Source organism: Eumetopias jubatus, unplaced genomic scaffold (assembly GCF_037043125.1).
Source record: "Eumetopias jubatus isolate StellerSeaLion01/CBP00866 unplaced genomic scaffold, mEumJub1_p1.0 scaffold_14, whole genome shotgun sequence".
NCBI lineage: Eukaryota > Metazoa > Chordata > Mammalia > Carnivora > Otariidae > Eumetopias > Eumetopias jubatus.
Window position 1 is genome coordinate 107,529,518 of NW_028274820.1, and position 11,151 is coordinate 107,540,668.

The 11,151-nt window shown below is 58.0% G+C and overlaps 1 protein-coding gene across 2 annotated transcripts in view; it reads left to right on the forward strand.

Annotated features, from left to right (window-relative positions):
* The window catches only part of DNAJB6 (DnaJ heat shock protein family (Hsp40) member B6), a 69,840-nt gene extending 60,076 nt beyond the window's left edge, over window positions 1-9,764 (forward strand). For both annotated transcript variants that reach the window (XM_028092382.2, XM_088018651.1), the window contains exons 9-10: window positions 1,169-1,384; window positions 8,380-9,764. In XM_028092382.2, coding sequence (XP_027948183.1) covers window positions 1,169-1,384; window positions 8,380-8,462 — 299 coding nt within the window. In that variant the 3' untranslated portion in view covers window positions 8,463-9,764. The remainder of the gene's footprint in view (window positions 1-1,168; window positions 1,385-8,379) is intronic.
* Window positions 9,765-11,151: the final 1,387 nt, after the last annotated feature.

The following is an 11,151-nucleotide window of genomic DNA, read 5'->3' on the forward strand; positions in this document are numbered from 1 at the left end:
GATTCCAGTGGCCGGCGCTCTGATGCGAGGGCAGAGGTCACACCAGGGCTTGGGGCCAGTGCTTGTGGCTCGGAAGTTGACCCGTGAGAAGTGCTTTCACGCCCTCCAGAGTAATCTAGGTGGGCGCTGTCTTCCCCGCGCTGAGCCTCGCACCTGGTGTGAATGAGCCGTATGCCGACACCTGTGTGGTAAAAACTCGTCTGCGTTTCAGGAGCGTTGGGAGCTGGGGCTCCGACGGGAAGGCGGGAACGGGACAGTCCACGCTCCGTGCCACGCTGGAGGTCATGCTTGGAGGGAGGTGGCCTCTCAGTGCACTTCTTGGGGCTCGGGTTCTGTGAGCTGGCTGGCTGGGCGTCTGATGACTGTTGCGCCCTGTATAGCGGACGCCCCCACCTCCCTCCACGGGGCAGGGTGGGTACGAGGCTTGGGGAGCGCCCTTGGGCCCATTGTTCCCTGAGATGGGGGTGTGACAGCATTGCTGCTGCCTTCATATGGCACCTTTCTCTCAACCTGCGCACCTGGTCATCAAGAGCCTTCAGAGAGTGAAATTTGAGATCATTCAGTGACAATTATAACTTGTTTTCTGACTTAGTTCCTAGTGTTTAATGTGCAAAACTGCTTTCTGTTTTCTAAAGACCAGTAGACACACGGCGTTGAGAGCAGTGAGGACTGTCCCATCTTGGATGTGTCCCTGGGGTGACAGACGACCCGCGTGGGCGGGGAAACGGGCCGTCAGGCCCCCACCTCCCAGCCAGCCACCCCCTCCCCCCCTTAGATGCACAGGTTCTAGAATTCAGGCTGCCCGTGAACGGGATGGGAGGCAGCATCTGGAGCCCTTTCCTTGCAGGGTGATAACCACTGGTCAGTTTTGACAAATTTTCATGGGCAGTCTGGCCCCTGACGGATTTCAGTAGGACATGTGCTCTGACAACGCGTGAACTCGTGTGTGTGTGTGTGTGTGCAGGGGCGTGTTATGAGCAGCTGTGTCCCGGGCCTGTCCACAGCCCCGTCTCTGAAGGTTAAGGTCAGGCCCTGATAGCACAGGTGGTGGACTCAGCATCTTCCTTCTCCTCCTGCAGGGGAGTGGGGGCCCCCAGGGCAGGTGCTGCGTGCCGGGGTGGAGAGAGGAGCAGTGCGAGCTCACGCCCGCCCCGTCCTGTGCTTGCAGGTGTGGCCGATGAGGACGCTCTCCTGGAGGAGTGCCGGCGCAGAGGCCAGAGTGCGCTGCCCGCCCAGCCCGCCAGCACCAGCGGCCCCTCACCGAGGCCACACAGGCCGGCCTCCCTGCCCAAACCCGAGTCTCTCCACACGCGTGAAGAGGAGGACGAGCCAGGCAGCCAGCGGGCCACCAGCAGCCCCTGGGACCCCTCCGTGCTCTGTGCAGGTGTGCAAAAGGGAACCGATGCGGAGCTTCCCCGAGGGGACAGCTACCTTCCCTCCCGAGACCAGAGAGGACCTAAATCACTCCTGTGCTGTTGTGTCCTGACCTGAGCGGGGCGGGGCTGGGCGGGGGCCCGCGAGAGGCTCCTCAGAGCATGGTGGCGGCGGGAGGAGGCCCCTTGCTCTCGGCTCCCCTCCCGGGAGATCCCCCGATTAAAACGGGGTGCCAGTCTTCCACAGTGGTATGCAGTGTGTTGTCTTGGGCAGAGGATGACAGGTGCCGCTTCTACTTGGAATGTTCCTTTTTGTCACTTTGCACTTCGTGCTTGAGCTCTTGCAACTTGGACGGGCCACATGCTCTGAGCCGCTCACTGAACGATGGGCCCCTTGCAGTCTTGGTGATGGAATGTTCTGCATTTGCTTCTGGCCCTCGTGCCTTCACTTGCGCTTGGTTAAAAATAGAACGGAGCACCCCTCCTGGACACCTCGTGGCCGCCTTCCTCCCAGGTGGAGCTGTAGTGTTTCCTCTGTGGCCTCTGGACGCGCTGGGTGATCACGACCCCATTGCTCTAGAGCCCTGGCTCTGCCTTCCTCCCGCTTCTTGGCTTGTAATTTCTAATGGAGCCCAGATGGATCTTTGAAGGGAATTCCCCATAGAAAGTTCTGGGTCATTTCTGAGAGATGTCTGTGCCATAGCTTTGACCTGCATTCTGCAGGCCCGGTGTCAGATGAGTTTGAATTATTCATTCGTGTGACACGTTTGTGCCCATCCTGGTTGTCGCCACCGGGAGCCGCCACGGTGCCCGCAGCGTGCTATGTGGTAGACGAAGACATCCGTCCTCGGTCCCCTGTGTCGGGGTGACGTCAGGGTACGTGCGAGGCTCATGCTGTGGGCCTCCACAGAACACACCATCGCAGCCGGGCATTAGAAGGATGAGGTTGGGCCCCTTCCTGCCCCAGAACTTTCTATCGGGCAGTTGGTCCCTCGCAGCTCCTTCTGGTCGTCCTCAGATCAAGCGGAGGTGCTTGGTAGGGTTTTGCAGAGGACAGAAGGAATGTGGCACTCACTTGACCACGGGTGTCCTGGGGCTTCGAACCACAGCAGAGAGCGCACACGGGGCTGTGCACACGCCCCCAGCTCTGGCCCGGAGTGGTGCTAACACAAAGAGATGGACCGTTGGGAGACGTTAGCCTTTTCCTATGTAATTGAATGAAAAATGGAGGGAATTGGAAGAGCTGTACGGATTCAGAAAGAACTCATTCTTCCTTGAATGAGCATGTGGACATTTTCCTAGCATCGACTGTCAGCTCTTGGTACCGAGTGGTCTTTGGACAGGGGGCAGTGTGGTAGTCAGGGGCTGTGGCAGGGGGCAGGGTTGTAGACTCGGTTTGCTTGAACAGATCACTGTTTGAACAGTGATTTTTTTTTTTAATATATATGTTTTTTAAGATTTTGTTTATTCATGAGAGACGGGGGCGGGGGGAGAGAGAGAGAGAGAGAGAAGCAGAGGGAGAAACAGGCTCCCGAGGAGCAGGGAGCCCGATGCGGGACTCGATCCCAGGACCCCGGGATCGTGACCTGAGCCGAAGGCAGATGCTTAACCATCTGAACCACCCAGGCGCCCCTGAACAGTGATTTTTAAGGAGCTATGTCTGTCTGGTTGGAAGGACCCCATAAACCTATGTACTGGGTTGGAATATCCCAGTTCCCAAGAATCAGGTGTGCAGAGATGGGCCTCCCTGGTGGAGTCTTATTCGCCAGACAGCCAGGCTCCTGGGGCAGGATGTGGGACCATCACCAGCAGAGCGGGTCCGAAGGGCAGATCTCGCAAGTTCAGAGTGAGACCCATGCTTCCCAGGCGAAGCTGCTTGTTTGCTCTAGATCCTCGGAGACTACACCTGCCAAGTACAGAATAAATTAGCCTTGCTGGAGAATCCTGGGATACTAGCGTTTTTCATTCTTCTCCCTGAAATCTCATGGTTTTGTCAGTTTTTACCATCAGGTCCCGTCCAGGCATGTTTTTGACCCTGGCACAAGTCTTAGACAAAAGCGGGGGACGGACATCCAGCCCCTTTTCTTTGGCTGTTGGGAGGCTTAAAGGCTTGCCTTGTATTCCTGGAGCATAGCCCCTCCCTGGTGGGGTTGGGACAGCCAGAACACCTTCCGGGGGGTGGGGTTCTGATGCTGTTGAGTCACCATGAGTAATGGGGTCTTGAAAAGAGCGTCAGGGTTAAGTCACAAGAAATTAAAGACCTGAATTTCATACAGATGTATTGTGAGCTTGAGCCAGACACTTCGGTTGACTTTCTAAGCTGCCCCAAAGGAAGAGTTAACAGACTAAGTGAGAAAAGAATGTGGCACAAAATTGCAAATTTGGATGCAAAGCTGGTGAACATCCTCCAGGTTAGTCAGACCATCACCTTCAGGGTCTCCTTCCTGCCAACAGAAGGCTTCAGTTCCCTGCACAAACCATTTCCAGCTCTTGGTCCACTGTTGCAGATCCGGGTGCCAGCCAGTAATAAAGGGGGGCTCGGGCTCCCCCCAGCAGACTCCCTGGAGCTCCGCACGAACCCTTTTCTGGGGACACCTGGACACCGCCCCTGGGCCAGACAGCCTGTGTGCTCCCGTGTAGTCTGGAGGCGCTGCATGGCGGCTTTGGGCCGCGTTTCCAAGTGATTCTTCTTAAGAACATGCGCACAGGAAGGAACTTGGTCCCTGGGCGCCTCCACACCGGAACAGCCACTAGATGGAGTGGCCCCTGGGAGCCTGCCTTTGGCCGTGTGGCATGGAGGTGGCCTGGCAGCTCTGGGAAGCGATTATTCTGGGCTGATGGTGCATTCTCACCTCAGCTGTGCTCCTCTGGACTCTGAGTTGATTGCTTCTGGGAGGGTTTCCCACGTGGCCGACACAGCCGAAAGACTCGGGATCCAGGTCAGGGTCCCAGTGCAGCGTGGGGAGCGGTGGTGTCTCTGCTCGGGGCGGGGTGGGGGGCGGGCGGGTGTTGGGTGGGTTGGCCACCGCGGTGCAGGAGTTGGTGGCAGGCAGCGCGGTCTTGACTGGCTGGTGTGGCCGTTCACGGGCCACTGCGCTGTGTTCCTGGCCAACTGTCCCGCCCACCTGCTGCGCTGTTGGGGTCGCACACCGTGCGTCACCTGGACACGGTCAGAGTCCAGTGTTGAGAGAGGGTTCGTGCTTTTCATGTGTGGACCCCGCACAGACAGGGTGCGTCAGGAACATGGAACTGTTGAGAAGGAAAATTAAAGGTACTCAACATGAAGAAGAATTCACAACTAAAAGAATAGAATTGATCCTTTAGCTTTGTTTTTTTCCATGCATGGGGTTTGAAGGAAGCGCGTGAGCCAGGCCTGCTGTGGGGCGCTTGGCCTTGTGGAGCGCAGCATGGTGCAGAGGCTCAGCTGCCTGGTGTCCCACGCTGCCGGCCGCTTTGGGCAGCTTTTTAAGTCGGTCTTTTTAATGATACTAATTTATGTACCTAACATGCTTCTCTGCTAAGAACTCACGGGGCTTTAAAACGTTTCCTTCCATGAGGGATCCTTGGTGTGAGCCGTCCGGCCTGGCCGAAGCCTGCCTGGTGGTACTGGTGAGGGGTGTCCGACCAGTGAGGAGGCGCGGACATGGCCGGGCGGCTGTTCTGTGAATGCACCAGCCTTGCAGGAACTCCGGGTGGTGGGCAGGCCCCTTTCCCTCGTATGCTTTGTCCCAGAACACAGATATTTTCAGAGACTATCCCAGTGATTCTGCTTTACTGTGGACCCCACTGTGCCCTCCGCCCCGCGGAGCCCAGCAGTGCCCGCCTCACCTGGATGTGACCCGGGTGTCGACCTCTAAGTCCCAGGGCTCTTCGGAGTCCCGGCCCCGCGCTGCCACCCTATTGTCCTGCAGCTTTAGATCCTCATCATCCGAAAGGTGTCTCTGTCCCCATAATCACGCTACTGCTTTGTCTTTCACCAAGGGGAGGCCTTGGTGAAAACTTGCTTTGCTGCTGCCCTGCCTTGTGACAGAGCAGGTAGATTTGGGTTGGTTTGGATGCCCCTTGAGGTTTGTGCCACAGGTGTGGCTTGGGGCGGGGTCGGGGGGACCTGGGAATGGAGTCGCGTGCTTTTAGTGGCCCCCACGGCCGGTCCCTGTGGAGCCTCTGCCCTGGGCCCCCTGTCCGAGCACCAGGCCCTTGGCTCCCTCCAGTGTTGGAGCTCCTGCAGACAGACTTGGCTGTCGGGGTAAATTAAACTTGTTTTTCTTGGTCAGCTCTGGGAACTTGCCTCCGTAGTGACTGGAGAGCCCCAGGCACCTCGGCTCTGCTTGCCGTTGGCCCCTGTCTTTGAGGCAACCGGCAGGAGGGGTGGTTGCGGCCAGTGCCTGAGCAGGGTCCCGTGGCTGCGAGGCCTTGGGACTGGTCTGTAGCCTCGGGCTGGTCGGTGTCCCTCACGTGCACCAGATGCACGGGTGGGACATGTCAGCTGGGTCACAGGGGCACTAGCTCCGCACCCCCAGAATCTTGTCATTTGTGCTGAAATTCCTTTAGTTTGTCCCAAGTTATTTTTCTGTTGTCATCTTTTTTTTTAAAAAGATTTTATTTACTTATTTATTTGAGAGAGCGAGAATGAGAGAGAGAAGAGAGCACATGAGAGGGGGGAGGGTCAGAAGGAGAAGCAGACTCCCCACGGAGCAGGGAGCCCGATGTGGGACTCGATCCCGGGACCCCAGGATCATGACCCGAGCCGAAGGCAGTCGCTTAACCAACTGAGCCACCCAGGCGCCCTTTCTGTTGTCATCTTAACAGAGCCTTGTGGTAGAAGTGACATGTTAATGGGGACTTGGAGTGAGGTGCGCTGTGACAGCAAGGGCTCTCTGGGGGAGGGGCTGGGGCCGCAGCAGTACCGAGCCCAGCTCTGCCCCGCGTGTGCCCAAGGCCCCTTCTGGGTCAGGTGTTAGGATTTCATGACTGCAGTGGTGGCCACGGTGGTCAGGTGGAGGCAGGAGAGGGTCGGGCCTCAGCAGCTGGCCCCATGGCTGCCCCGTGTTCCTCTGGGGCCTTCTGCTCCCTCAGGCTCGGTTGTCATCATCGAGCCTGGAAGTCAGCAGCTGAGCAGAGCCTGCCTGGACGGCACAGGGAGCGTAGAGGGGGGGCGGGACTTCTGTCGCCTTGCTCTGACCGGTGTCCCGAGCCCCAGGGATAGGAAAGATCTCTCCCTCCGTAGTAGGTTAGCAGGTTTTTCTTTTTCTTCTCAGGTTATTTTACATGTAATTGAGTCTGGTGGGGAAGGGGAGGCCGTCCTCCCCTCTAAGAAGAGATGCCCACAGTCAGCCGAGCCTCCAGACAATCACACGTGAGGCCTCTGAACCCCACGTGTGTTCCTTCGAAGCCACTGGCCGTTGCTGGCCACTCATGGCCGGCCTGGGGCCCACCTGGGACCGAATGGGGCCATCTTGGTGTCACCTCGTTGTGCCTCCTACGTGTAATCACCTCCAGTAACGGACCCACTGACACGTTCCCCAGACTAGCTCTGGTTCCCTGTTTGATGCCTCAGAGGCTGTTCTCCCTCCGCCGCACCCCTTGATCATGACCTTTGGGGCCCGTTCCCTGGATTTGCCTCCGTGTGCGGCTGTGGGTGAGCCCTCTGCCTGCCCTCACCCTTGCCCTGCCGAGTGGGTTAGCCCTTTGTCTTCTCCCTCCCATTGAAGACTCCGAGGCAGCTTCCTACACACAGGGCCCTGGGTGTCTGGCAGGTGTAACAGCCCCAGGTGAGACACGCAGGTTGCGTGGAACCTCAGGTGCACAGGCTGCAGGGGAAGGCAGAGAAGGACTGGGGAGCATAGAGCCTCCTGCGTCACTCGAGTGAGGACTAAGCGGCTCTGAGGCCTGGTGTTACTGAGGCGCGTGTGGTCTCCTTCAGTGCTGTCAAGGGGTGAGCAGACCGCCCTCACAGGCATCGCCCTGGCAGCAGGTGGTGAGGCCATGAGCCAAGCCTGGGGCAGGTGTCGGGGGCTCCTTGTGCCTTGGCTGTCAGCCCCCATCTAACTGACAGAGGACCCTCGTGCCTGGGATTGTGGTTCTGCAGAAGGTTGAGCGTCGTGCCCCTGTGGCGTCTGCTGACAGACTGTCAGCCCCATCTGGATGGGAGAGGGTGCTCCAGGATGTGGCCGCGTCCTTTAAAATCCCGAGAGTGCTTTCACATGGTCTTCGGGCAGGTTCAGGGGCCCGAGTGTGTTAAGGCCCAGTCCCACAGTGACCGGGGTGGTTCTGCCCCTCGTCCTGTCCAGTCAGGCCATTTAAATACAGCCTTGTTACCTGAAATCTGCGTCCAGCCCGTGTGCCGGTTTGCTGTTCTTCCACCACATAGTTTGGACCAATTGCGCACAAGGTCCTGAGTTATTTTTGTGGAACCGAAGCCAGGGCTCTCCAGAGGGTGAGGAAGTGTGCATTCACCTGTCTCTCCTTCACCTTCAGCCAAGCACACGTTAAGTCCACGGCACAGGGAAAATGGAAGGTTCTCATCCTTAGATGAGGAATGGGAATGAACAGCCCGGAACCCGTGGAAATGAGCCCGCAGCCGGGCTTGCCCCTGCGGGCGGGACTCTGGTCTGGCCGGGGCTGCAGGGACCCCACCCCTGGGGCGGAGTCCGCCCTGCCCGGTGGATTGCGGGGGCCGCGCAGGGGTGCAGGGTCTCGTGGAGGCACAGGGTGGGGCTGTCGAAGGTGAGCAGAGGGGAGCGTGGGCTGAACGCCCGCCCCCTGCATGGCTGTGGTGCTCTTTGAATCGGGTCAGAGGCTGCACTGTGCAGTGGAACGAGGCAGCTGGTGGTTTTGTTGAACTCCAGGTGTGGCCTGGAGAGAAGCGAAGAGACCTGACTTTACTGTGTCTTTTTTTTTTTCTTTCTTTTTTTTAAACACGGGGGAGTATTTGGAAACATGTTTGCCTCTTAGTGGGGAAGCAGCCACTGTTCTCCACAGTGTTTCACGAGCCATGTTTCCTTAGGATTCAAAGAAGGTGGCAAGAGGAAGAAGCAGAAGCAGAGAGAGGAATCCAAGAAGAAGAAGTCGACCAAAGGCAAGCACTAGACGGACTGCAGCCATGCCCGCGCTGCCCGAGGCGGCGCCCAGGCCGGCTCCGTGTGGTAGTGCGCACGTTAGGTAGCGGCACCTGCTTGGCCCCTGTCCCGAGACCACACCTTCTCAGCACGGGGATGCGGAGGACGCCTCAGGCAGCGCAGCGCAGCGCAGGGACGGCAGGAGATGGGAGTGACGGTCGCGGGTGGCGGTGGTACAGGCGTGGAGCCTGCCTGGACTGCCCTCGCTTCTCCCGGCACTAAACCCGATCTCGTCTCCGCTGGTGGTTAAGGACCCAGCGCCTTCTTTTCGGCTGCTCAACGTGACACCAACTACTGAGACACTTCTAGCGCTAGGGGTGTGACAGGTGCCGGCAGATAACAGAGTGTGTGTTCTCGGAATGACTTTCTTTCTTCATGGCGGTAGATTTCTGGGAGCCAGCACGTAGTTAAGGGCAGGGTGACTGAGCGGCATCGTGCGTTGGGTCACAGCCTCCAGGGTGCTCGTCCTTCAGACCAGGGGGCGGGGCTAGACCTCCAAGCAGCTCTGCAGAGTGGCCTGGCCACATCCGTGGGGGCCCCGGAGGTGAATCACTTTAGATGTAAAGTCATTCCTTATATTTATCGTAGTTTTAATCTCTAGCCTGAACTTGACTTCAAATATTGTTTAAGTTTTGCTAAATCCCATCTTTTTTTCCTTGGACCCTTAATTCTTCTTAGCACATACACGGGATCCTACAGAATGTTGTTGGGTAAATGCCATCTCTGGGTCATAGTTTGGGTCACGCTGGGGTGTTCACACATACACTCTGGCAAGAAGATACGAACAAGGAGGCAGGAGGAAATGTTTCCATCTGTAAACATTGTCTCCTTTGCAAACTTTTTTTTTTTTTCCTGGCAAGATTCTGTGCGGTTTCCTGTGCTTCTGCCTTTGCATGATCAGCTGTTTCTTAACCCTCTGTTACTGACTAGATCCTGCGTTGCCTTAACCTTCCCTGCATGTGCCCTGCCCAGGCCGGGCCGTTCTCCGCCTCAACACGAGTGTGTGCTCACGTGGCGCGGCAGCGAGGGCCCCGGGCAGAGCCTGGGTGGGATTGAGGGGTGCCAGGGACTTGCATCTGTGGCCGTGTCATGGGCGCGAGAGCCAGAAATGAGTGCAGCCTTTAAGATGACTACTGTGGAGAAGTTGGCTTTGTTTGGCTTTGCTGGGGAGGTGGTGTGGACTGGTGTTTACTGCTTATTGTGGAAAATGTGCCCATGAAGGCCTCATGTATTTTCAGTGCTGCCTACACAAATAAAACGTAAATGCAACGTGCTACTGCTCATGTGACGTCATTATTGATATCTGCACGTCGCCCTGTTATCAGTAATTAAAAGTAAAAACCGTTCTTGTCTATCATTTCAGTTAGGAGCGATCCAGTGCTATTTGGGGCAGGCAGGAGGCTGGACTCAGGAGACTGTAAGATGGGGTGTTGTGTGAGGGACAACACCCCACTGAGCTGACCTCATGTGAGACCGGCGGCCTGGCTGGCAGGGAGGGGGACAGCGGAGGATGTGGGGGGCAAGAGCTGTTCCGCTCGTCCAAGCTGTGGGTGCAGCGTGACAAGGGCCATGCTGGAAACCATGCGATTCTGGGTTAAAGAGGCCCACTTGCAGGACCTAGAGCCTCTCGCAAGGAGTCGTTTGGTCTGTGGATATGTCTCCGATGCTCGCACACAGGGATCTGCTGTTGGCACCTGGGGAGGGCGTGAGGCAAGTTTCATCGCCTTCGCCCCTCACTGTGCTTTGCGGCCAGTCACGTCGGGACACAGCATCTGTGGGATGGTGCCTTCCAGGCACGCCTGGAGCCAGCTTCCATCTGGCTCCGGGCCCCTGGTCCTCACATGGCCCTGCAGGTGGGCAGCCCACGTCACGTCCACAGGATGCTCGCCCTAATGCTTCCCTTGGTGAACAGATGCCCCACAGGCCCGGGGAGCAGGGTAGGTGCCTGCTTCCCAGGTCGTGGGGCACGGCGCACTGAGGTCCCTCGGCCTGTGCGGAAGAGTGTGAGCTCACACCCCTGCTCCTGGGGAGTCTGCTCCACCACCTCAGAAGGCGGGGTGCTGTGCAGAGGGCCGGGGTGCTAGTGCCGGTGCTGACGCTGATTCTCAGCAGGCAGCTGTCGAAGGGCGCTGGGGCCTGCTGACCTCCTGGAGGGGCTTCTTGGGTGCTGAGCAGACATTGAGGGTGTTGGAAGGCACCCCCCCCCACAGCATCCTAACCTGGAAGGGGCCCGTTTGGGGACAGAGCTTTTGGGACCGGGTTGGGAGGTGGTCCTGCTGTGAGGAACCGCCCCCCACACACCCAGGGCTGTCCGCCAACCCCTTGCCCCGGTGTTAAGAGGATTAAGGGCTGCAGAGCTCACTTTGAACAGATATGTACACACTTTTATTTTGAAATCCTTGCACATGCATGGGAAATTATACGTACGGCGCCCAGGGGTCCTGTGTGGCCGCACCTGGTCCCCGGAGTGGTAGGGCAGCAGTAGAACCAGGAATGTGACACGGCACCATCTGGAAAGGGGGGCCATGACGTTGCTAACCACACTCCCAGGGCTATGACATGGCCTCTTGCCGCCGAGCACGACGGAGGCTCAGGTGCAGAACCTTCCGTCTGCTCGCTGTCTCAAGGGCCACCGGCCCCCCACACCCGCTGGGCACCTG